At 43.4% G+C, this 27857-nt stretch overlaps 1 protein-coding gene across 2 annotated transcripts in view; it reads left to right on the forward strand.

The window, feature by feature from the left end:
* Positions 1–21071, forward strand: part of CRACR2B (calcium release activated channel regulator 2B) — a 61742-nt gene extending 40671 nt beyond the window's left edge. For both annotated transcript variants that reach the window (XM_066583020.1, XM_066583021.1), the window contains exons 4-10: positions 1426–1588; positions 5232–5378; positions 6912–7002; positions 12435–12530; positions 18915–19102; positions 19906–19977; positions 20526–21071. In XM_066583020.1, the coding sequence (XP_066439117.1) occupies positions 1426–1588; positions 5232–5378; positions 6912–7002; positions 12435–12530; positions 18915–19102; positions 19906–19977; positions 20526–20706 (938 nt within the window). In that variant the 3' untranslated portion in view covers positions 20707–21071. The remainder of the gene's footprint in view (positions 1–1425; positions 1589–5231; positions 5379–6911; positions 7003–12434; positions 12531–18914; positions 19103–19905; positions 19978–20525) is intronic.
* The last annotated feature ends 6786 nt before the right edge of the window (positions 21072–27857 follow it).

The raw sequence follows: 27857 nt of genomic DNA on the forward strand, positions 1-27857 counted from the left end.
GCTGAGAAATCCTGTTCTTTCTGGTCACAGGACTTTGAATACTCCATCTCCAGGAAAGTGAGCGCTGCGATTTGGATCGAGTGCTAGCCAATCAGAGCTGGTGTTCAATCATTCACAGCCATTCAGTGGCTGGGGCTCGATCCAATCACAGCGCTAGCTTTGCTGGAGGTGGAGTATTCAAAGCCCCGTCACCAAAAAGAAGATACCTCAGAGTGGAGCGACAGCAGACAGCTACATCACCGCTGGAGACCAGCGGCGCGAGGTACCGGGATGCCGCGGACCAGATGAGTATAAGCCTCCCCCACCTACCCAGAAAATAAGATACTGTGCCTCTTTTGGGGCAAAAATTAATATAAAACCATGTCTTATTTTTGGGGAAACACTGTAATGGCACAATGAAAGCTAGCAGGTGCCCTACTACACAGTATTTTTAGTAGAGTACCCACCATAAACAATACTGTCAGATTGCCCCCTATAAAATGCAAATTGAGTTCCACCCAAACACAGTAGTAACAGTATATAGCCGAATAATCTATAGTGGCATACAAGGAGTTGAATGGTACAATCCCTGGTGGTCTAGGGTAGTGAAGTGGTTGATATCACCGTTATTTAGCTTTATGTATTTAAATAGATACACACATATGCTTAGAATATGGGGGAGATTTAGAAATCCCCTTTTAGGCATAAAATAGTCATACAATTTCATCAAGGCACACTTGCGCAAAAATTTTTGAGTGGAACACCACTTAGTAACACTGTCCTGAAAAGGGCTCGTGGCTTGTCGGGAGGAGGCTTAGCCATCCCCGGCCAACGAATTTATGTATAAGTTATACCAGTTACTGGGGTAAACTTATATCGGAATTTACACCAGCTCTTAACTGGCATAGATTTCTTTGTAGGCACACAGTGTCCGAGATGGGCCTGATACATGAAGAGTCATGTGCCTCTTTTTCTGTGTTAGGCGCGTTGTACACTGGCAGGGATAGGATTGAGACTGGCATATGAAGTGTCCGTCTTAATAAATCTTCCCCTAATATCTTTGTAGAAGTCAGAGCTCTCAAATCCCATTTTTACTCCCTACAACCAGAAAGAAGAGCTTCCTTTTTCACTCTGCTGGAATCATTAACATGAGGCTGACAAGACTGATAACGTGATGGGACAGTGGTAATTCATCTTTCCCACTTCGCACAATCAGCTTGAGCTGGTTACTAACTATACCTGCTAACATCCTATAGCATTTTGTATGAGGTCGGCCAGTGGATCATCCGCTCTCCCTGTTTTTAAAGGTTCTGCCAACTTTTTGCAAGTCACACATGCTAAATATCATTGCTGACAAGTTTTGCTATCTTGAGACTTTTTAAATATAAATAACTACTTGCCAGTTATACAAGCTTATGTTTTTTTTTGTTTTTGTTTCTTTTATAGGTAAGTTACTAGATGTTAGTATGGCAAGTAATGAGGATGATGGTGAACGGACGACAATGGAGGAAACCTTTGAATCTGGCTGGTCGGATGAAGATGATGATACAGAGGAGATGCTGTTCTGTGCCACCATGGAGCAGTCGGGGGCTGCCAATGTCTTCCCAGAGTAGGTCGCCTTACAATAGTCTCGTTATATGTATCTCAAGAGCAAATAGTTTAAAAATCTTTCATACTACCAAATCCTCTGAATTTATGTGAACAACGCTGATACTTCATATAGTGAAGTTATGCCACTTTCTAGTGTTCACATGGCGGAATGTGGCGCACATTTATACACCTCTAGAACTGCAGCAGAAATCCGCGGCTCTGGCCGCATTCACATTGACTTATTTACGCAAGTTTTTTTTTTCTATTTTTGGGCGTCCCCCAACACTAGATGTAGTGAGACAGGCTAGTCTCTCACCAAATGGACCAGCAGGATACTGTGTGGACATTGATGTGGTGAGGCTGATCCAGTCAGTGTCCATATGTGTATCTATAGATGGAAATGAGTTTTTTGCATTCTGATTTAGAGGAACATCACAAATTCTGAATTAAAGGGGTTGTCTCGCGCCAAAACGTTTTTTTTTTTTTTTCCATAGGCCCCCCGTTCGGCGCAGGACAACCCCAAGGGATGTGTTAAAAAAAACCAAAACATATTACTTACCCGAATCCCCGCTCTGCGACGTCTTCCTTCTTCCTTCACCAAGATGGCCGCCGGGATCTTCACCCACGATGCACTGCGGGTCCTTTCCCATGGTGCACCGTGGGCTCTGTGCGGTCCATTGCCGATTCCAGCCTCCTGATTGGCTGGAATCGACACACGTGACGGAGCTACGCGATGTCACGTAGAAGGGGGCGGAGCCAGAACGCCGCTCGTGCCGGACCAAGCAGAAGGGGAGAAGACCGCACAGCGCAAGCGCGTCTAAAAAAGCAAGAAGACAGCTAAATTACACGGAGCCATGGAGACGGGGACGCCAGCAACGGAGCAGGTAAGTGAATAACTTCTGTATGGCTCATATTTAATGCACGATGTACATTACAAAGTGCATTAATATGGCCATACAGAAGTATATAACCCCACTTGCTGCCGCGAGACAACCCCTTTAAGAAAGTTAAAACAGTGGGGTAGGAGTGGACCACTAATCTACTGCAGGGATGCGCATCAGAAGTCCCTAGGTTCCGAGCACACGGTCCATGTTAACTGATGACACTGCATTCAATATGCACTTGCTACACTGAGTCACCGACATGATTGGAACTTCCCTGTATGGAAATTAGACGGGTGACCCCAGAGTGCAGCATTAAATCAAGTGAGTACATTTTCCATGGGTTCGTTCTCCTGTGAATCCGCACTAATGTGGGATAATCCAGTGATCTGAGCGACTTTAAATGAATCGTGGTCTTCAATGCTGGACTAGCCAAAGCAAGGATTTCACTGCCAACCTTATGGAGTTTTCTCGTAACGGTGTGGAAAGTATACAAAGAGTGGTGTGATCGAGGAAAAGTATGCATTGAAAGGGGATTCTGTGGATATAAAACAACTACTCAACAAAAGTGGTCAGAGGAGGATGTCAAGAATAGTTTTGATGAAGAGGCAGTAGTGCTAGAACACAAAAGGGCTAGAACAGCAGACAGCCAGTAACCCTTTAAGGATGAGGTTGTTTGGGTCCTAAAGGACTAGACACTTTTTAGGGATTTTACTAGGGATGAGCGAGCGTACTCGGATAAGCACTACTCGCTCGAGTAATTTGCTTTATCCGAGTATCGCTGTGCTCGTCCCTGAAGATTCGGGTGCCGGCACGGATCGGGGAGCTGCAGGGGAGAGCGGGGAGGAACGGAGGGGAGATCTTTCTCTCCCTCTCTCCCGCCCGCTGTCCCCTGCTCCCCGCTGCGACTCACCTGTCAGCTGCAGCGGCACCCGAATCTTCAGGGACGAGCACAGCGATACTGGGATAAAGCAAATTACTCGAGCGAGTAGTGCTTTTCCGAGTACGCTCGCTCATCTCTAGATTTTACCCATTTGGTAGCTTTTTACGGCCCTATTTTTTTTTCCTTTCAAGTACCAAAAATTTATAGTTTTTTTTTAATTTTTTTATTTGTTTGGTTTTTTTTAAACTTTTTTTGTGACCATAGGGCTGTTTTTTCAAAGACTTAAAAAGCTAAAAAAAAATTAAGGGTATGGGAATGGATTCCTCATTTTGTTTTGGACATTCTGATATATAATATGTATAGCCTTGTATTATAAGCCGCATACAACGATTGTTTTGGTTGGCGTTGTCAGTCATTTTCTATTTTTCTTTATGGGTAGGTTTTTATTTAGTTACAAAAAGTTTAAAAACTTGCAGAACAAATTTCTTTACCTTCTATGTCCCCCCATGACGTCATAAGACCTCCGGTCATTCACATACTCCTTCTTTTTCTTCTAACTGGGGCTCCCATGGATGCCCCACTTACAGTAGAAAACATCCGCTGTAGTGACAATAGTCACTGGCAGAGCTGATCAGGGTCTCCTAGGACCCTGCAGCTCTGCTCTAACAGGGGGCGCCAGGTCACATAGTGGAAGTAGTACTTTCACTTTTTAATTGACTCATTGAGCGCTATGTAGCCAGGAAAGGAGAAGGCATAAGTGGTTAAAAAGCACTTCTCCTTTCTCCTCCGGGTTCTTAGCGGTGTCTGACAGCTTAGGACCTGACCTGCTCTTGCTTGATTGCAGGAGCAGAGGCTTTAGTCCCACGGCGTACATGTGCTATCGGCGGGGGTTAAACCCCAGGATAAGTGCCGCATATTTACCGCGTTTGGTCCTTAAGGGATTACGAGAAAAAGGCAAGACTCCAGTGGGCAAAAGAGCGCAAAAACTGGATTACAGAGCAGTGAAAAAACATCGCCTGATCAGATGAATCCAGCTTTCTGTTGTACCATTCTGATGGGAGGGTCATCATTTGGCACAAGCATCATGAATAGATGAACCCTTCTGGTCAGCTGTTCAGAGTATGTCAGTACCTCCATCTAATCTGCATCAACTGACAGAAATGCTCAATGTCTGCATGGGGCAACATTTCTGCAGCACTATTCAACCCCTATGCCACAGTGAATTACTGCAGCTCTGAAGGCCAAAGGAGGTCCAATGCACTACTAGTTAGGTGCCACTAATTAAGTGGTCATTTAGTCTGAGGCCTCATTCAATCTGTCTTTTGGGTGTAACATTGGGACTCCAGCGGTTCTATTGAACCAGGTTTACTGCACCAGTAAATATATGAGGCTGTAACTCTGGCTCAGTAATACACCGACTACTAACCTTACATTGTGAATACAGTTTCCTCTTAAACGCAGGTATCCTATACTTTTGAAAACAAGACCATGGTCATATTATTGAAACTAGGATCTTTCACTGCAAAACGGAGACTATTTCTAAACTTTGCCCTTGGTCATTTGTAATCCTGATTGTGAGTGTATATTAGCACATGCTTAATGTGATACATTACCGCATGGTTAATAATAGGCTACAAAATGATCATATACTGTAATCTCCATAATTTACTATCCATGACCTCTGAAAGTCTGAGCAGTGCTTCATAAAGTTTGTCTAGTAGCCGCACGACTCAGGTGAACGGAAGCTGAATATTATGACAGCTTGTATCCATGCCAAGTGTTTTTTGGCAAGCTCCACTGTCAGTCATCCTCCCAATTTTCCTTAGGCTGGTAGCACCCATCTTCTGTATGCACTGCCTCCCTTATCTAGCTTATAGAATTGTACATTGTATTCCCAGACACAGGGAGATACGGGATCTGTGGAATCGTCTGCGCAAGGAGCGTCCCGAGCTGCTTACAAACTTCGAGGAGTTTCTCTTCCGTGTCTCCTCTTACATCCGGGATGTGCATCATGAAAAAGACACTTTGGAACAAGCTTTAAAAAGGTATTTCCCCGAATCTAGTCCCTGTTAACTGTTTAATGTCTGTGCACTTGGCAGATCTAACCTTGTAAACTTCCAGAGTGATACAATAGATGGATACATATTAAGTCCTGCTTGTAGTTCACTGCAAGAACTGATCATGATGTATTTTAAAGGTACTTTGTTATGGATACATGACCAGCTATTGCTGCCACATGATTTACTGATTCTTTGATGCTGAGTTTTGTAGCGCTTGTTTCAGGGACAGATTTGTATTGCACAATTATCACCGGTTATGTTTGTTTGACACCTTTATTAAAGGGATGCTAAATCTAGAAAACAAATTCTTTACCCATTTGTTAGTCCACAAGACTTTCTGCAAAGTTCATGAAATGGTTTTGAAGAAAACTTTGAGAAAATATGTCCATCTCCTCCAGGTTCCTTCCACGCTTGGCTAAGGAGGCAGTATTCTGCTTCCCTTGCCTCTGGTGCAGGAAGGTTTGTGCTGCAGCAAGCTGTCACTTATCTTGTACTTCTCATGTGTATGGTTGAATATACAACCCAACCGGAGGAAGACAAAATGCGATCGTTTTGCATAAAGTGTTAATGGACACTAATGTTCCTTAACCCTTTTTATCAGCTTCATTTGCATGTAAAAGGCCTCCTGAAGCTGTTTGCAGAGCAGAGCATGTGGTCTAAACTCTGAACACAGCATGCGGTCCCTGTTATGTGTCTCTGGCTGAAGGATGGATTTTAAGCTCACTTTAAAATCATCATTCAGCTGAAGAATGAACGATGGCAGCGTTTACATGCAACGATTAACGCTCATATGCCATCGTTTGAACAAAGTTTGAGCGGTCATCGTTATGTGTAAATGGGGCTTATTCTAATGCACTAAAACACAACACACATTTATCACCAAAAACTTCAAAGCTGTGAGGTTGTCCTGTGAAAACCTTTGCAAAAAAACATTATAGAAGATTTAAAATAGCTGTCATGAGTAATGATTGCCTGAATGAGTGGATAATTAAAGGTTATGTGCAGGGCGAGGAAAAATGAAACGGGGTAATTTACATAAATTAGCACTACTCTTCTCCTAGACTGTCTCTTACTGCAGCTTGCCTACATTCAAATGAGGACGAGCTGCAACACCAACACAGCCTTTTAGATATGAGTCGCGTGGCTTCGGGCAAAAGGAAGATTTGTTTTTGTTTTTGTTTTTTCTAATTCTGGACAACCCTTTTAATAAGGCAATATAAGATTAATGAATAACTGCAAAGCTGGCATCAGGATCCTATCTCTTCCTGATTTAGCCTTAAATAACCCTAGGATTTGCCCTCAAGAAAACAGGGTAACTGCCCTCCTAAGGAAGAGCCTCCATATGTGCCCTGGAATGCCCCCAGTCACACAGGGCTCGTGTGTGTGTGTGTGTGTGTGTAATAAATTTATATTACGATCCATTATTGTGTTTTATTTCTGTAGAATGTTGCTTGTAATGGAAGGTGGACCATAGTTTGCTGCACTTAGTTGATGTTTCTGTCATTCTGTACATTGCAGGAAAGACACAGATCACGGTCGGGAGGTGAGGTGTCTGTATGAGGAGATGGAGCAACAAATTAAAATCGAGAGAGAACGGCTTCTCAGAAAGGTAGGAACAGACTGGCAGTACGTGACCAATTACTATACGATGATGAGACTCGGTCAACAGCGCCACATTGATAAGTCACCCGGAACTGAGAGTAAACAGTTCCCGGCTTTAGAGGGTTTTATTTAGTCACCTTTATTGACAATAAACTGGAGGAGTACCTGAAGGTGTTTCCTCCATAGTATCACATGAGGCTTCATATCTAGGCAGATTGATAGTATGTATTCAGTCCTCAGATACAGTAATTCATCTCTGTTAATATGGGGTGGATCCTGTATAACAAAAGTGTATTGTGAGTCATAGAATAATATTTAGTATCACAACATTACAGCAGTAATCAATTTTTCTTTGTCACATGTTTGTCATAAAAGTGCCCCAGTATATTGTGTCACAAAATAATAATCCTTGCCAGAGAATTACAGCAGAAAACACCGTTCTCTGTAACCGGAGTATTCTGCGTCCTAGAACAATATGGCCAAACCGCACAAAAGGTTACAATGGAACTGGACAAAATTTATATATTCACCAAACGTCTCAAGCTTAATCTTGGAGGGATGGACACAAATTCGAAAGTGTGTTATCACTGCGAGCTGGCGTGAGACCTCTTTCAAAATTATCTGCAAACCCTATTACAGGTTCAACCTACCGCAAAATATCAACCACCCGTAACCCCAAATGCGGGCCTGAGCCATGGTTTATGTGCCTGTAATGTTGTAGAATATTTTTGGGGACAGTTCCAGGATTACTTCCAGGCCCGCCGGTGTATGTCACTTCCATTACTCCCACTCCTGTACATATTTCACTATAAGGATCAGAACTGCGTAGATAATGAACCAACACTAATCTACCTAGAACTATTAATGCAGTGTTCTTAATCGCTAAGCATTGCTTGAAGAATCATTACTTACATCCCACGTCCCCTGGTTTCTCGGAAGTGCTAGACCAGCTTTCCTTATGATAACAGTGGAAAGGATTGAGACCTAGACGCACCGAACGACGGGCACAACGTTTTTCAGGAAATGGAAAAGCTTTATGGAGACCCAAATAGCAGGAAATGGTTGGCTGGGTTACTCCCTCTAAGTATGCGGAATAGTCCTGCATTGGACAAGTGCGGAATTCTGAAGGAGCGTTAGAAATATAATGTTTTAGGTCACAAGATGAACAACATTGATAGAATGCTCCACTACACTAGTTATTCTATGCTAAAACAATAGAATCCTTTATTTACCGTACTTTAGTTTTTATGGTTTTAAGTACCTATAAATTTCCCAAAAATGAAAAATGTAACGTTCATCATAAAGAATATTGTGTTTTTCGCTTTATAAGACGCACTTTTCTTCCTCCTAAAGCAAGGGGAGACTGTCACTCTTCTTATAACGCGAATGTGCTGAAATTCGTCGCATCAGCATTTGTTCATTAGCTAAATCGCGGTTGCGCGAATAAATGTGCGACCACTTACCAGTTTTCTCTTACCCACTGCTGCCCATACGTGCCACTGATTGGTGGTGAGTGACGGTGGGAACTGCTGCTGCTCCCCTCCTCCACCAATCAGCTTTTTTTCCCTTCCTCCTGCTGAAGAAGCGCTGCTGTGTCACGGAGATCCGCTGTTTCCGACCTCTGCTGCTCCTTCTGCTCCGCCGCCCAGCACTATCCCTGCACTGTCCCTGGGGGAGTTCAAAATATTCTTTCCCAATTTTCCCGCTCTAAAACACGGGTGCGTCTTATGAAGTGAAAAATACGGTATACTCTGTATAACTTGTAGCATAGCGTAATACAGGAGTAAAGTGGAGGAGCTTGTACAAAGTTTGCCGATCTGTGGTACTGATGATTATTGGAGTTGAAAAAAATCCAATAAGATGACTATTTAAGAAGGAAAAAAAAAAACTCTTGTCACCAAAAACGGTCTAATCGCACAATAGGGCAGACTTCCCAATACCGTCTAATAATTGGGCTGTTCAAATTTGGGCTTTTCATAGCCTATGAAAATGGACATTGTCTGAAATTCATAGCTTGCACCTTACTTCCAGTAGACTGTTTGGCCATATGCTTTTAGTGCATTAATAAACCAGAGGCTTTTATAGTTCCCCTGAACTGTGACGGATCATTGCTTTATACATTTTCTATTAGTTGGCTTAGTTTACTACACAAATTTCACCAAACTTAGGTCTCCAGACATAAACAGTGCCGTCGCCAGCGCCCAAAATAAACCTGGATTTGTCGCCAAAGCCAACCTTGTTCCACGCCATAGCAGTTGAGTTTCATATTTCACAACACTATTGCAAACGGAGGCGACTGATTTTTAAAAAAATTCTTGAGTGTATATACACGGAGGAAACAAAGTACTACATCCAGAAGGAATTGGTTCAATTTCATGAAACATAGTAGATATGTATAGTCATACCCAGAATAAACTATAGTAAATTTGGAATGAATCGGACAAAAGGGTATTGCTGTTCGGTTTCAGTAAGAAGTGTGCCCACCATAACCACCTATACAGTCTTGGATCCTTGCAGGCACTGAAGCAGTAAGTTTTTGGATATCTTGTTGGGGTCTCTTCCGTGCCTGCATATCTTGTGCAGTCAGTTGTAGTGTTTGTGGTGGGTGGCAGTATGCTATAATGCATCTGTTCCCAAGACAGCATGTCTGAGGCGTGTGCACGGGCATATCCCGTTGTGTTCTCTCTCTCCCTCCCCTCTTGCAGTAAGTGCACACCATTTTATTTCCAATTGTGGGCAATGCTACGTCCCAACAGTAGTCCTCTAGTGCCCTGCTGTTTTTACTTTCTTTGTCCCCATTGTGTCCCTGTATAGTAATAATGCCCACATGTAGGAACAAAAAAACAAAACTAAAACACGCCTAATCCCTCATCTACGACCCACAACTAGATTCTTTTTCTGCTGCTTGAATCCTGGCACAGATGGTGTAATGAAGTGACGCTACCTGCGCCTCTTGGAAGCCAGACCGCCATGTATGTGGTTGGGCAAGAAGCCGTTTCTCTCCATCTGAATTTTCAGCTGGATCTGCGTCCTGGAGGAGTAGATCTACTTGAGAGCGTCGCTTGTCCAGGAATGTAAGAAATCACCTTCTCCCCTGAGCCTAGTCGCACCCTCTATAACCATGATTGTTACACCCCTGCACAATTTGTCACAATTCAACATTCTCTAATCACCTGCATACAAATCTCTAGTAACGGTGCAAAAAAATAACAAATGGAGAGCATAACCTCTAGCCCTGATGGTGGTCAGTTACTGGAGTTGCTGTTGGAGTAGAGGGTAGTAGTTCAGTGGTGGTCAGCCACCAGAAATATTAGGAGCACCTACTTGACAATTTTCTATTTGAGAAATGCATGTAGGAAGATGAGCTCGAATGAAATGGGATAAATGATTTCTGGGGGAAATTGATCCCGGAAGGATGCTGCATGTGTGTATCCGTATTGAAGGCGATTGATGCTGACACACGCAAACATTCCTATAGAACTGTGACTTGAGCCTGAGAAGACACATCATTTATTTAGTCTTCAAGTTTTGGCTGACCTTTATCAAATATTGTACCAAAGGGACCTTTTTGCCCCACAAGTACATATTGGTGGGTATAATCGAACGTGGTGGGTCCTTGGCTAGTACTGTATTTACTTCCCCTGCCTTGGGACATTTCTCTAGATATAATTCCACCCATGTAATCTGAGTTTATCAGGACTGAGAGTGACAGTATATTCAAGACATTAACCAGTTTAGATATTCCTAATGAACCACGTCATTGGTAGGGAAACGCGTCGAATGAATAAACTGAATGACCTTAATGAATAAATGAATAAATTAAAGGACATGAATGAATAAACTAAATGACACACGAATGATCAGCTTGGAAGGTTAAGTAATATTTTATTGTTTCTTGTCCCTCCCATATTCGATTCATCATTCAAGATGATAAGTGATGTATCTTTCTCTTATTTGTAGATCGCTCTCATCCCTGTAGAGAACTTCATGAACTGGTGTCACTCATAGGTTTACCCCCTTAATCTTTTGCGGCTACCCTCAGACCCTAGCTGAGGAACTATACACTTTACTCCCACGAGTCCGACGGGATATTTTGGTGGGACAGTTCCATCGTATGAATATCATACAGGGTTTCATTTGAGGATAGGGTGGCCATTGTTCTACCTCTTGTGTACATGGTGTGGTTAGCTGATACTTTGTCGCTGTGGACATTGTTGATGCAGTTTTGTGTTGTGCCATAGTCTATATATTTTTAAAAAGTAGAAATAAAAATAGTTTTAGATTGAAGTGTCTATTCTGTGAAGGGCTGTTAAACAATTACATTTCATAAACAAAAAATACGTGTAAATGGATTTTGTGCTTCAAAATGTACTGTGAATAAATGGTTCCTTGTAGCTTCAGGCTGATGCTGTACATCCAAATTGAGTCCAACCTGCAAACATCATGCCCTAGAGCAGAAGGAGCTGAGAAAATTGCTATATAGCTATATGAGAAGATTTAGTATAAAGCCGGGAACACACTACACTCCTCCTATGATACTCAGAGTTTTGTTCAGGAGACCCACAGTCGGCGTAGGATGCACTTACATATTACAGATGTAAAACGGATACCAAAATATGGTGGTTTGCTCCTGGCCTTGCTTGTAACTTATTGATCTAAATCTCTGGCTTATGTGTACAGTGGGCAGTCTTATTAGTAATTGACAGCCTTCCCTAAATATATATGTGTACACAAAAATAACAGTCGGTCACTGAGCAGATTCACCTACTGGATTCCTAAACCTAGAATGAGCAGAGATTTTAAATGACAAGTTATGCAGACTCTTTTCCCATAAAGCTATATACAGCACCAGAACCAAGCTTGGTGCATAAATACAGCACCAGAACCAAGCTTGGTGCATAAATACAGCACCAGAACCAAGCTCATGACCTAAAGCACAAAATTGATAAATGCAGCACAAATCAACCTCACTAAGTAGATACTATACCATAACAAAATTCATAACCTAAATACAGTAGCAGAATTAAGCAGTTGTATTGTGGTGATGCCGATGGACTGACAGCAACGCCTTGGTACATCACAGAGGTGGAGACTGTGCCAGGAGGAGAATGATTAATCTAGATTCACAAGAAGCTACTGAACGGACGGATCTAAGGTGGCATGATTGTCCCCTGCCTACATCCACTGCATGTTCGCCTTTACAGGCTGGTGGCTGGTGCCCTGTGTGACTGAACGGGTTACATGTAGCTAAGGCCGGCCATGACTTGCTGTATTGGCATGTGAACGCTGTTTTCTCAGTGTTTGTCCGTGATTGCTGGGCTCACCACTAAGCCCTCTGGAGAGTGGAGAACTTGTGTGGATTATAATCTTGTATATCAGCCTCTATTTGCCTAACTATTAAGCAGTTGTCTGTTGACTTTTCTTGTCCCCGTTGTGCAGGACTCCATGAGACAGCAAGACCGACATACAAACCTGCAAACGGAACTGATGCGGAAAGAACAAGAGCTTGAGGTCATTGCCCTCCGACAGAGACAGGTACAGTGCTTGCTTTCACAAAACCCTAGACTGGCCAACTAAAAAAAAATATTTTGGGATGTTTCCTTCATGAGTCAAAACTTACTACTTTTGGGGTGAGAAAAACAAATATGACAGAATTTTTTTTTTTATTAGCTCTAATTTCTGTGATCTACAATAGGTAGAAGTATGTGATTAAGAGAAAATGCTACATTTTAATACATATGCTAACAACATTTGAAATTTTTTTTTTTAATCACCGCTACATTCTAAGAGTTCTAAATTGATGGAAGAATTCCTGGCAGGTGGTTCGGTGTGAAGAGAATCATGTGGTGACTTCATGAGATTGCTTGTTTGTTTTTCTTTTGTATTGCCTCTTGTGAGTTAGTTCTGGGGCATCCCTACATACAGACTAGCAGTAATCCGCAAGCATTGCTTCATTCCAACGGCCTTGATTATCTTTGTGCCCATACAGAAATATCCTGGTGGAATCTTTCTCCATTTACATCGCTGACAGCTCCACAACTAGGAGGGAAAAAGTCTAGGTGGGAGTGGAGATAATGGATTTTAAAGGGGTTGTCCCGAGGCAGCAAGTGGGTCTATACACTTCTGCATGGCCATAATAATGCACTTTGTAATATACATTGTGCATTAATTATGAGCCATACAGAAGTTATAAAAAGTTTTATACTTACCTGCTCCGTTGCTGGCGTCCTCGTCTCCATGGTGCCGACTAATTTTCGCCCTCCGATGGCCAAATTAGCCGCGCTTGCGCAGTCCGGGTCTTCTCCTCTTCTCTATGGGGCTCCGTGTAGCTCCGTGTAGCTCCGCCCTGTCACGTGCCGATTCCAGCCAAGCAGGAGGCTGGAATCGGCAATGGACCGCACAGAAGCCCTGCGGTCCATGGAGACAGAGGATCCCGGCGGCCATCTTCAGCAGGTGAGTATGAAGACGCCGGACCGCCGGGATTCAGGTAAGCGCTGTGGGGGTTGTTTTTTTAACCCCTGCATCGGGGTTGTCTCGCGCCGAACGGGGGGGGGGGGGGGGGGGGGGTTTAAAAAAAAAAAAAAAACCCGTTTCGGCGCGGGACAACCCCTTTAAGGGACATGTTGCATCCGAGTTGATGGTATTTTTCCAGAAGTACTGTCACCAACTGAGTGTAGTTATCATCTCTTTTGTAGCTTAAGAATCCATTAATAACGCCCTTTAAGGCTTGCCAAGCTTCCTTTTCTTCTCCCTCCAAAACTTGGTCAAACGCAGGATCCTTTACAAGTTGTCGAATTTGTGGCCCAACAAAAATACCTTCCTTTAGCTTTGCATCATTCAATCTAGGAAATTTGTCTCTTAAGTACTTAAATGCTCGTCCTTCCTGGTTCATTCCTTGGACAAAAGTTTTCATTAAACCCAGCTTTATATGAAGGGATAGAAGAACAACATCTTTTGGGTCCACAAGAGGCTCGGCAACAACATTTTTCTCAGTAGAGTCAGGATTTCTTGCAGGCCAGTCCACTTGAATGTAATGTGATTGCCTATCCCTACTGTCCCACATACATTAAAAGCAACAGTATATTACTAAGAAGACAGCGATGACTTTTAGATCACCACAGATTTTCCACTTGTGTTCAGCGTATTTGATTGAGTCGAGGAGGGCTGTCATGTTTGCATAAGTCTCCTTCATGTGAACTGCATGACCAAGCTTAGTTTGAAAGCTGTATTACGGCAACCGTCTTCCTTCTATTCCTGTTGGAGGAGTCTATGAATAGCCACCTTTCAGTTGGATCATGGTTCAAATTCAAACATTTCATCAAGCCATTAAAGGGGTTGTCCCGCGAAAGCAAGTGGGTCTATACACTTCTGTATGGCCATATTAATGCACTTTGTAATGTACATCGTGCATTAATTATGAGCCATACAGAAGTTATCAAAAGTTATTCACTTACCTGCTCCGTTGCTGGCGTCCTCGTCTCCATGGTTGCCGTCTAATTTTCGCCGTCTAATGGCCAAATTAGAAGCGCTTGCGCAGTCCGGGTCTTCTCCTTTTCTCAATGGGGCTCCGTGTAGCTCCGCCCCGTCACGTGCCGATTCCAGCCAATCAGGAGGCTGGAATCGGCAATGGACCGCACAGAAGCCCTGCGGTCCACCGAGGGAGAAGATGCCGGCGGCCATCTTCAGCAGGTAAGTAAGAAGTCACCGGAGCGCTGGGATTCAGGTAAGCGCTGTCCGGTGTTCTTTTTTAACCCCGTTTCGGCGCGGGACAACCCCTTTAACGTCGCAGCAAGCAACCAGATTGTTTTTCTTCTCAAAAAAAGGAAGCAGATCCCTCTGACGTTCTCTCTCTGAGACTCTGGCATCGCGTTGGAGAAGATTCCATTGCTCTAGTCTTTACCCTAGAAGTTCCGCCTTCTCCTTTGACAAGTCAAGGTCTCAAATGAGATCACTCCACTTCGCTTGACTCGGCCTGTGCGGTGTATCATCTTTTTACCTCAGTTGGGGTCATGGGATGTGGAAGGTCCACCCCCCCCCCCCCCAAAAAAAATAAAATAAAATAAATGAAATTCCCACAAAATAAATGTAAACTCTAAAAAATGACATGTCACTATCTCTAAATCAAGAGCTAATCTGTCATTTTTATGGTGATTTTTGAATTCAGCAGATTTTGAGCCCGAAGCAAAATCATCGTTGGGCAGTGTTATCCTCTAGAATGACACATTCGCTTCCAATGATAGGAATATATGTATAATCCGGGCATGGTGTCATGTAACATATCTGCACATATTGAGATTGAATGTCAATGAAAATCACAAGTGGAATAAAATTTGCCTCTGCCATACAGCCTGTACATTTCCTTAATGTTTAAATTACTGAATCATAGAGGGAGCTATCCAGCTGTCCAATTACATCCGTAAAGTCCTCACTGTCCCTGCTTGGCACTGATATGTGTTACCAGGGCTTGGCATGAAGGGCTAGCTGTATATGAGCATTTAGCTTCCCATATGGCTTCTTTCATACCTGTACTGGGAATTCCGCTTACCTGCTTTGTTCGGGAAGCAGTAAAGGGGAATCCCAATAGCCTAAGGGTTCCGTGTCTGGACGGAGCTGAACATTGCTGGGCGGACCCAATTGACTATGATGGGGTCCACCTGCTTTCTGCCCAGCTGCCTGGCTTTGGGACGTAAGAAAAAGTGCCGCATGCAGTGCTTTTTTTCCCCCCCGGTATTTACAGCTGGAACTTCTGGTCGGAGGTTCTGACGCAGCTGTGATACTGGCCAAGGGGGACATGGAGTATTGCTGGAGCCTGGGGAGGGGAGTAAACCAGCTTTCACTACAATAGACCATCAGGGAACCATGCAGTAATTCTTTAAACCAGTAAAACTGATATTGAAGGGCATTGACATAACCGAGTCGTTACTGCTGGACACACTTTACACACTCTTGTGTATTGTTGTGTTTACTAGATGTCACTGTGTGCATCTCCTAATGGAAAACACACTTACAGGTTTCATACAATGGGTTTCTTGCTTTGATAACTCTACATGCAGTACAAATCTCAAATGGGTGTAGGGACGCTATACACTAAAGTCATCATACTGTGGGTCTGCTTCAAGAGGTTATATATTAAAGGGGTTGTCCCGCGCCGAAACGGGTTGTTTTTTTTTTCAATAGCCCCCCCGTTCGGCGCGAGACAAACCCAATGCATGTGTTGAAAAAAAAAAACGGATAGTACTTAGCCGAATCCCCACGCTCCGGTGACTTCTTACTTACCTTGCGAAGATGGCCTCCGGGATCTTCACCCTCGGTGGACCGCAGGTCTTCTGTGCGGTCCATTGCCGATTCCAGCCTCCTGATTGGCTGGAATCGGCACACGTGACGGGGCGGAGCTATGAGGAGCAGCTCTCCAGCACGAGCAGCCCCATTCAACACGGAGAAGACCGGACTGCGCAAGCGCGTCTAATCGGGCGATTAGACGCTGAAAATTAGACGGCACCATGGAGACGAGGACGCCAGCAACGGAACAGGTAAGTGAATAACTTCTGTATGGCTCATAATTAATGCACAATGTACATTACAAAGTGCATTAATATGGCCATACAGAAGTGTATAACCCCACTTTGTTTCGCGGGACAACCCCTTTAATTATACATCACAATGGAACTGCCAGTGCAATGTAAATGCTACATAATGCAGGTGGGAGGCCAAAACCATTCACTCTGTCTATAAAGCTATTAAAAAATTATTTGAGAAGATAAAAACAATATCCTCTGATTCTACTCAAAACTACCATTTAGATAAAATAGGGGGTTACCTAGAACTTTTGTTCAAAAGCATAAAAACCGCTGTCTGCCATCTTCCTTCCATGATACTTTTGAGATGACCGGCTGGTGGCATATTATTCTACACTGTCACTAGCCATTAAAACAAATGGACATTGGACATATAGTAGTGTCCCTACATCTTATCAGCTTACCCTATTGAAACATTGGCTGGTTCTTGTAATCAACTCCCATAAAACATTCAGTGTAGCAACATGATGACGTTCTGCACAAAAACTAAAGATTGTTCTTTTCGCCAGACTACTTGTTGTTCTCCTACTTCCAAAAGTCTTACCTGTGGTCTCCTATATGGGAATCGGGGGGAGGGGGGGGGGAGCATGCTTATTAAAGTGCTTCTCTGGGACACAAACACTCTTGGTCTATTTTGATAATAGGTAATCCATGTTAAACTGTGGATGTCTGACCTCTGCCAATGCCACTGATTGGCATAATGAAGGGGTCACACTGCTGTGGCATGCGCTACATCCCTGTCATTGTTTACCCAGGCACTGCAGCTCATCTCATGCGGTTCCATCAGACATGGACGGCCTGTCGTCAGCGTTCATGTCCCAGAGAACTCCTTTAGTGAAGCAGATCGCGGCACTAGTCTGTTTAGACCATTGGGTTGTAATGTTTCAGGGGAAGCAAAATCCACTCTTATTAGTAACTTGTGAAAATTAATAATTTGGAGGAAGTTAACCTAATTGGGCAGGATTAATTAATAATCTTTAGGAATATATTTGGTATATGAAATCCTTTTTAGTTTCCAAGAAAGTGTAATGACATTACAGTGGTAAATACGCTGGGATCATGAGGTTATTTGGTGTTACCACGTGGACAGATAGTATTACCAGTGAACAGCTGGGATGTAGGCAGCTGATAAGGACACACCTTTACTGGGAAATACCTATGACCGCATGGTTTCCGCCCGTTTCCTGAAAGGAACTCGTCATGTACTTTTACAGATCTGTGTTTGCTATGCTCTCCTCAGCTGTGTGGACGCCACAAATGTTGATATTTGTGGTTTATCTATCAGCTCTTTTGTTTTTTGACCCATTTGACGCGATCTTGCAGGCTTTTGATGTATTTATACCATCTAAATAATGTTTTGGAGAAATAGTTTTTTTTCTTGTTTTTTTTTTTCTTTTAAACGCATATGTATTGGTGAAATATTTGAAATTTAAAGTGGTGACAGATAACCCACATGTACCCAAATGCACGACGACGACGACCTTTTGTAGTTGCATGAAAGAGAGGCCTTATTCTCATGCTCTGTTTGGTGTGCAAATTGAGGATGTAGTTCAGCCTATTTGCAGTGACAGCGCCCTCTTTACTGGGTAGGAATGATTTGCCTTTTACAATCATACACCCCATAGCCAACCCTGATGCCCACCATTTTGTGATTTAGGTCTAAAACACTATATAGGGGTCTCCTTTTGGCCCCCATCTCAGTTGTGGCAGTGCCTCGGTGGTCATTACACCGCTGGGGACAACATGCGGTATTGATAATAGGCTATGATGGGATGCAGTGCTGCAATGTAATAGTGTAGTATGTGTAAAGACTAGAGATGAGCGAGCGTACTCGGAAAAGCACTACTCGCTCGAGTAATTTGCTTTATCCGAGTATCGCTGTGCTCGTCCCTGAAGATTCGGGTGCCGCTGCGGCTGACAGGTGAGTCGCAGTGGGGAGCAGGGGAGAGCGGGCGGGAGAGAGGGAGAGAAAGATCTCCCCTCCGTTCCTCCCCGCTCTCCCCTGCAGCTCCCCGCTCCGTGCCGGCACCTGAATCTTCAGGGACGAGCACAGCGATACTCTGAAAAGCACTACTCGCTCGAGTAATTTGCTTTATCCGAGTACACTCGCTCATCTCTAGTAAAGACTCCATCTGGGCCCGGCCTATGATTTTCTTTTTTTTTTTTTTCTAAAGGAGAAGCTGAATCTTTATTAAAAGTTGTATATAATGTTTACTGGCACCTAGAATAACTCCATCCTTGGGATACATATATGTGAGTGACTGTGTAAGACCTTGTGTAGTTACCATTTATTATTATTTATTTACTTCCGCCACTGAAGTTTTTCTATTTTTCCTTCCAACAGCTCGAGCAACAGCTGCATTCCCTAAATGGCGAGCAGCTCGAGGCCCGTGTCCAAAACGATCGTCTGACACAGCTAAACGAGGATCTCTGTGAACAACTAGAAAAGACCAAGACCGATTTGGACAAAGCTCAGAGCCATCTACTGAGATTACGCCAACAAGAGCACGAGGAACGGGAGCGCAAGAAGAGGCAAGTGCTAGCAGCTAGGATGAAGCTTAACGGCATCCATTCTTTCCAAACTCTGGTTTTAAAATGTCACCATTGCGCAAATTTACGTTTTAGGGAATGTTATTATGGAGCGCTCGCTGGTCAGCGCTGACCATTCACAATGTGACTACTACTGCATGAACAGCTGAACTTTTTGACTGAGGGCTCATGTCTAGGCTGTAATGGTAAAATGTTGCGGGTCGCATTGCAGCGGTTTACCAATTTCGTAAACTCCTAGTCTGACGGCTGAAACCGCGTACGGCTGCACAGGCCCATGTATCACACACACACACAGCCATGAGCCGTGTTGTTTTTTTATTTAAATTACATGCTTTCTTTTACAACAGGATTGCATATGAAAACATCACCCATACAGAATGTATTTCCTATAGACAGTGTATCATACAAATGTATAGGGCTCCCGCTGCGTGGTAAGCAGAGAAATAAAGCATGCTGCAATCTATTTCTCGTACCTAGTGCCATCTAGTGTTAACATTGGGTATTACAGTCAGCAGAATTTACTTCCTTTTACCTGCCTATATCCATTCCCCCGTTCCTTCCCATTGCCACCAATGTATGTAATTATTGGAAAACCCCTCTAACATTATTATGTATTTGTTGACTATAAAACTTTTCCCTTAGCTCCTAAAATTTCAGTGTAGGAACCAGCGGCTCTAAGGTCATTTTGTTTTCAGTCTGGAGCTCTGGACTGTAGCTAGTGTATAATGAGTACTTTCTAGTATCGCAGTTTATGATGTGATGCTGTCCTGTTGGTTTCTCTGCAGAGATGTGTTCAAAGTGTCCAGAAATATGCAGAAAGAGAAGCAAAGCCTTCTCCGCCAATTGGAGCTCCTCAGGTAAGTACGCCTCTCGGCGCACCAATGCAAGAACTAGATTAAATATATTGGAAGTGCTTGGAGCAGGGGTGTCAGTCATGTTCACCGAGGGCAACATCATCATTATGGCTGCCTTCAAAGGGCCATTCATAAGAGCTCCTTCACACTGATATATTTACGCTCTGTATTCTGCGCATATTTTTTAGGTGTGTAATACAGACAGCTTATCCCTATTGATTTGCATTGGGGTATTCAAACATGTATTACATGTATTTCATGTATTTTCCAGACCAAAATTGCCAATTAAAGTCAATTAAGTCATGTAAATATGCAGTCAACGTGTATACTCCCGTGTGAATGAGCCCTAGATGTAACCATTCCCTAACTTGGCTATAGAGCTTAATGCACTATGATGGGGTTTTGCTGGACTGCATGCAAAAAGTGTAAATGGGCAGGGGTTACGCAGGGCGTATAATGCACCAAATGGCAGGGCCTCAGCAGAGTGCCAGCGTTGTTCTAACTAACTTGCATTATAACTGGTCATGCAGCTGTGAACTTGTATTTTCTAGGGAAATGAACAAAAAGCTTCGAGATGAGAAGGATGTGTTTGATGCAAGAAAGCTGGATACCCTCCGGAAGGACCTGGCGGACCCCATCCTGGTGCCCAGAAGTTGCTGCTGCTGTTGCCACTCCAGCTGTGCTGGCAGTGCCCATTGTGATGCTGCATTACGATACAGGGAGGGGAGCTGATGGGATTAGCAATGTGATTGTATAGCTGTAGTATATAGTAGTTGATGTGTATATGTAAATACGTTTTAGTATCTGTATATCTGCATGGAGACCCCTCTTCTCACACATGTATATGGAGAAGTGATGAAAACCTTTCTGTATTGTACATAATTAGGTCAAAGCTTTAGGCTGTAGATGGCAGCGAACGGACGTGCAAATGGCGGATAGAACAATTTACCCAAAGGGCCTGGGTTTGCAAACTGGAAAAAGACTCCATGTAATCCACCGCCCGCTGGACTGTTTTACCTCAGAATCCTATTGAACATGCTTCCATTACAACTAAGGGTTTTAAGAATTTTTTTTTATTATAAATGGTTTTTAACATTTTCAGGTTTGATTTTTATTCATTGTGGAGAAGTGTAAAAACGTAACCAAAAGGGCGGCATATGGCAAATACCGCTCTATACCCTTGTACACACAGAGCTGTTTGGGGGGGAGTGGGATGTTATTTACAGGGGTTCTCATGACGTAGATGGTTATAACTATCCTTGGGATGGGTCGCTAATATCACATCAATGAGGCTCCAACTCCTGGCCACCTCACTGTATACCTATGTGACCTTTATACCACGCACAGTGCAGGTTATTTCGTAGTGGCGGTGCCCAGTTTTGCAGGTCGGTCCCATTCGCTTGGATGAGACTGAGCTGTGCTAAGTCCTTCTGACCAATGAGCGTGACGTCTCAGGCCAAGGAAGAGGCCGTGGTGTTCTCCTAAGTGGTGTGGCCATCTCAAATAGCTGATTGCCGAGGATGCTGGGAGTTGCATCCTTACTGATCTGATATTGATGACTTTCTGTATCTTTGTTCTGGAAAACCCTTTTCACAAAAAACAAATGGTGTCCTGTGTGATCAAGCTCTTGCACAGCATTCATGCTTGGAGCAATGGCTGGTGACAAATTGTTCACTTTTCTGACATTCATCTAAAGTAGTAAGTGCATCAGAAGTTGGAAGGATTTTGGACACCAGTATACAATTTAAAAAAGGGATACAATCCTATAGATGCAGAACTTTAGTTCTCCTGCAGAGACCTGGTTAAATGATGATATTCTGGCTGCCTGTTGCCACCACTAGGGGGAGCTTACTGCGTGTGGTTTTATTAACGAGACAGTATAGTATGCAGTAGGCTCATAAGGCTGCATGGCAATCAGAATGGCTATGGAATGGATCTAGAACAGAAAAACAGACTTCTGACTTCTATAAAGATGTACAAAATAAAATCATAAGGGGGTTCAAAGATGGACGCTTCTCTTTTTCAAGCATGCATTACTTCAGGTTACAACAATAAAACCTAGTGATTGAACAATACATCTGTATTGTGTTTGGGAATACTCAGCTGTGGTCAGACTGCTCATTCACATGTACACTGGACTTGGCCAAGTGTGTGTGTGTGTGTGTATATATATACATACATACATACATACATACATACATACGATTGTCATACATGTTAGCCCAGGCAGAATTCCCAGGAGTCTCCCGATTTCCAAGCCTCTTTACCCAATCACCTCTCATTCACCCAGTGTCATACTACAGAGGCTGAGCATGTCCCCAGCCCTGGCATCCCCCACACACAAGCCCTCAGCGTGCCAACACTAGCTTCACTATGATGTTAGGACAGTGGTTTTTATTCAGTCTGGTGGTATTCATTCACTACTTGGTGGTCATGATGTGGAGGTATTGTTGGTTTTTATATACTGTTTTGTCCAATAGCCGTATACAGATACTGTATGACGGTAATATTTGTTCTTGGTGTAGCAGCAACAATGTTGTTCATCTTCTCTCTCATGTACTTTATTCTCCATTGTGTCTCCATGTACTACTCTTGCTGTAGGATAGCCATGCCCCTTATATAAGCCACGTCATGAAAAGGCCAATCACATTCTTGCTGTAACCAGAGACTCGCCCTGTGAAAGGCTCTCCCAGGTTGACATCTCTGGATTGTGTATATTGAAATCCAATATGCCTCATCCTTCAGTAGACATCATGGCCCTGTTTGGGTACTCCCCCCACACACGGTAGATCATTGCCGATCTTGTCCACTTCAATGTGTACAGCTGGTTTAAGTTTTAAAAACACCTTTACCTGTCAAAAGTGGACAACCCCTTTAACGAAGTATTGATGGCCTATTCTCAGAATAGATCAATAGTTGATCAGTAGCCGACTGTGTTCAGAGCGCTCTACTTCCAGCTCCATTCACTGACCCATTGACTCTGCAGACATCCTGAGGATAGGACATGGTCTACTACCTGGGACTCCTACAGATCAGCTAAGTCCTTAATAGTTAATTGGCCATCAAAAGTTCAAAGGTAGATAATGCTTTCACCCAGATACCAATGTGGCTCTGCCAATCATGCATTAATGTATTGTGGTCAGTAGGGAGGATTTAGGGTATCTTCATATGTTGGCGGATTTGCTGTGAATTTTGTGCAACGGAAAAAGACGTAGCAATTCTGCATGATTTGGTACAGATTTTGACATTGAGATTGTAGATTCACCGCAGATTTCACCCCATTCATCTCAAGGAGTTCTCTGTATGTATCCATAGACCTCATTACATTTTATGCATGCCAAAACATTATCTTTATTCCATATGTCAGTGCAATTCAAATGTATTCATGAACGAAAAGGAAATGTCACATGAGATGCAGGGGGATAAAACAAACCCCAAGCTACATAATGCACACCTAACACAGGAGAAAGCGCAGAGCCAGTTCCAGAGGATTAAAATCGATAAATCGCTGGGTCCAGATGAAACACACCCAAGGGTTCTAAGGGAACTAAGTGATGTGATGGCTAGACCACTATTTCTTATCCAAAAGAGAGCCTGGTAACTACAGGCCGGTAAGTCTCACTTCAATAACTGGAAAAATATTCAAGGGATTTCTGAGAGACGCCATCCTAGAATACCTCAAGGAAAACAATTGAATAACTCCTCACCAGCATGGGTTCATGAGGGGGCGATCATGTCAGACCAATTTGATCAGCTTCTACGATGAAGTAAGTTCTTGGCTGGACCTGGGCGAGTCTGTTGATCTCGTATATATGGACTTCTCTAAAGCATTTGACAGCGTGCCGCATAATAGGCTGGTATATAAAATGAGACAGCTTAGATTGGGTGAAAATGTGCGTAGCTGGGTAAAGAATTGGCTCAGAGATGTAAAGCAGAGGGTGGTAATAAGTGGTACTCTGATTGGGCCATCATCGCTAGTGGGGTGCCACAGGGTTTAGTACTAGGCCCCATTCTGTTCAACGACCTGATAGAGGGGTTGCACAGTAAAATATCAATATTTGCAGATGATACAAAATTACACAAGACGATTAATACAACGGAGGACAATAGGCGGCTACAAAAGGACCTAGATAAGCTGGGGGATTGGGCAGAAAAATGGCAAATGAAGTTCAATGTCGATAAATGTAAGGTTATGCACATGGGCAGGAGAAATGGATGTTACCAATATACACTAAATGGGGTACTGCTAGGGAAAAGTGATATGGAAAAAGACCTGGGGGTACTAGTGGATTGTAGACTAAACTGGAGTAACCAATGCCAGTCAGCTGCTGCAAAAGCTTATAAAGTCTTGTGGTGCATTAAAAGAGGTATAGGGGCGAAGGATGAGAACATTATCCTCCCACTATATAAGGCACTTGTCAGGCCTCACATGGAATACTGTGTACAGTTCTGGACACCGGTGCTCAGGAAAGATGTTACAGTACTGGAGGGGGTTGAAAGAGGGGCAACTAAATTAATAAATGGAATGAGAGGACTGGAATACCCAGAGAGGCTATCAAAATTGGGATTATTTACCCTAGAAAAAAGATAGCTAAGGGGCGACTAAATAACAATGTATTAGTACATTAGGGCACAATACAAGGATCTCTCCCATGATCTGTTTATACCCAGGACTACGACGGCAACAAGAGGGCATCCGCTACCTATAGAAGAAAGCAGGTTTCATCACCAACACATAAGGGGGGGTTCTTTACTGTAAGAGCAGTGAGACTGTGGAACTTTCTGCCTGAGGACATGGTAATGGCAAAATCCATTGAGGAGTTTAAGAGGGGACTAGACATCTATCTAGAGTGGAATGATATTACAGGATATAGACATTAGGTGACCAGCGGGTTTGTAGCTCTGGTTCTTATATGTGGGCTGCATTCCCATGAACGTATGTCGGCTCGGTTTTCACACCGAGCCGATATATGTCGTCCTCATCTGCAGGGGGAGAGGATGGAAGAGCCAGGAGCAGGAACTGAGCTCCCGCCCCCTCTCTGCCTCCTCTCCGCCCCTCTGCCCTATTTGCAATGGGGAGAGGTGGGATGGGGGCGGGGCTAATTCTCAGACCTTAGCCCGCCCCTGTCCCGCCATCTTTCTTTGCAAATAGTGCAGAGGGGGCGGGAGCCCAGTTCCTGCTCCTGGCTCTTCCATCCTCCCCTCCTGCAGATGAGGACGATGTATATCGGCTCAGCGTGAAAACCGAGCCGATATACGTTTGTGGGAATGCAGCCTTAGGTAGGAACTATCAAAGGTTGATCCATTGATTATTCTGATTGCCATTACGGAGTCTGGAAGGAATTTTCCGCCAAATGGGCTAATTGGCTTCTGCCTCGTGGTTTTTTTTTTTGCCTTCCTCTGGATCAACTAGGGGTTGAAACAGGCTGAACTGGATGGACATTGTCTTCATTCAGCCTAACATACTATGTTACTATGTAATCACCTGGATTTCTGCATTGCTTACTAATAACCTGGTGTCCCTCATACAGATATTTTTGTATAGCATTTAGCACTGCCTTTTCAGCGCTGCACTAAATGCTCTACAACTCTACCATTCATTTCAATGGGACTGTTCACACAAGCGTCAAAACGCAGCGTCTTCAACAGCAAGTTGTTCATGTTCTATCTTTGCCCATTTTCAGCCATTCATTGCCCATTGAAATGAATGGGCAGCAGTTTCAGATTGGCTGAAAAAGGATTTCACGGTTCTGATTGGTTCTCAGCGCTGGCTCAGCCAATCACAGCAATCTCTTGTTGGAGGTGGGGTTCTCAAACCTTGCTCCCAACAATAGATGATCTGTCAGTGCAGGGGAAGCCTGGAGCAGCGCTGGAGACCAGCGGGAGGGACCCCCATGGCACCTGCTAGGTGAGTATTGTTTTTTTTTCTTTTCAGCTTCATTGGCTATGTTTTCAGCTGTGCTGAAAACGTATCCAAAACGCTGACATAACGCATGAAACCGCAGTAAACACAGCGTTGAAAAAAAACTGCGTTCTGCATATACCTGTGTGAGGGAGGCCTCAGTCACATCATTTACATTGTATTTGTCTATAATTGTAGCAAACAGTTGTTCCATTCACGTCTTTTATTAAACACATTGAGTAACCATCCACAGTGCAGGGAGAGAAAGTAAGTGAACCTCTGCATTTGCTTTCTCTTAGGTTGCTCTCACACTCACCGTGGTAAAATGAATTTTCTGAACGCATGTGTGAGAATGGCCTAAGGACTAATTTGAAAGAAGCGGTTCACGTGTGCTTTGCCCTTTCCTAAAAAAGGCACACAAAGCTTTTAAAAGTCCGGCTACCGGCAAATCTGTTCTTCCAATGAATGATTAGTTAGCATAAACTATGTTTCAATGCCAAAACACTTCCAGAAGACCTCGGACGTGTTCTAGAGATGCATGAAGTTAGAGAAGGCTACCAAAGCATTGCTAAAGACCGGGCTGTACATCCACGATTAGACAAATTACACATGGAAACATTTAAGACACTCGCTGCTCTCCTCAGGCTAACTTCACACGGGCGAGTGCGATGTCAGGCCGTGAATCACAGTCAAATATTGCACTTGCCACCATGTGAATTCCCCATGAATGGGAGGCGTTTTTGTAGAAAAGCCGCCTCGTATCCCTTCGGTGAAGTTGGGATTTTCTACTGCAACTATCCTAACGTCATAAATAAAATACAAAAAACAAACAGTGGAATTTTTTTTTCCCCAATCCCCCTAAAAATTTTTTATAAAAGTTATACAGTACATTGTGTACCTACAAATGATGTCCTTAAAAAACAAGCCGCATATGGCAATGTTAACAGAAAAATGAAAAGTTATGGCTCTAGGAATGCAGCAATGAAAATACCACACAAATTAGTCATTAAAGGTGCAAATGGGCTTTATCACTAAGGGGTTAATTGTTTTAGTGGTGCGTACATATAATTACATGTTTAATGAGCTTTGTGATTTTCATTATTTCTTGGCGCCATTATGATTGGTGTATAGGGATGACTGATACACACGGCGGCTTCTGCATCCGGTTACTGATACAATCTCCGCTGTCATACATCTAGATTGCGGATCCGTATTACATACATTTATAGACACACTTGTGTGAAAGTGGCCTAAAAGGTCATTTGTCACCTGATAGATCAGTCTTCAATAATCAGCTGATGGTGCCAGCGGCGGTCAGGATTTTATCATTTTCTCTATGTCCGTGCCGTGGGGAGCGAAGGATTTAGAGACCCAGAACGCGTGTGCGCCAATTACAAGTAGAATTATTGAGGCACCTTGTAGAGAGATATCATCATTAATCACCATATCTATACAAGAGACCGGGCCGGGATGTCAGCTATCATCATGTCATATGGGGGAAAATGGCGACATAATGGGAAATCTACAAAAACAATGACAACCGCAAAGTGGATGATTACAGATGTTCATCTCTATGAGCAGATTAATATGGTGGACGGATTCACGGTTTTATACAAGTTGACGATATTGTGTAGAATAATAGTAAAGGACAAAAAGAAAGACAAAGTGTAAGTATGTGAATGTCCCCCTCAAATATCATCCCCCGGCAAGTTCTGGACAGCTTCAGCACACGGACATGGCAAGTTCCCACTTTACTAATAAAGATTATCATTAGTCTGAAGAAAACAGTGAGAATATTCCTGTAAATGTCCTTCCTCACATCTCAGTACCTGCGGACATACGCTTTCAAACTTATCATGGTTGGCTGTGATTGGTCAGTTACTGATCACATGACTGCTGTCATGGTAACAGCCAGGGCAATTGTGTTGTCACGGCGGTTGGCAGTTGAGAGTGTTGGAGACTGGCGATGGAGAAGGAGGCG

The sequence above is a fragment of the Eleutherodactylus coqui genome, chromosome 11, assembly GCF_035609145.1.
Source record: "Eleutherodactylus coqui strain aEleCoq1 chromosome 11, aEleCoq1.hap1, whole genome shotgun sequence".
NCBI lineage: Eukaryota > Metazoa > Chordata > Amphibia > Anura > Eleutherodactylidae > Eleutherodactylus > Eleutherodactylus coqui.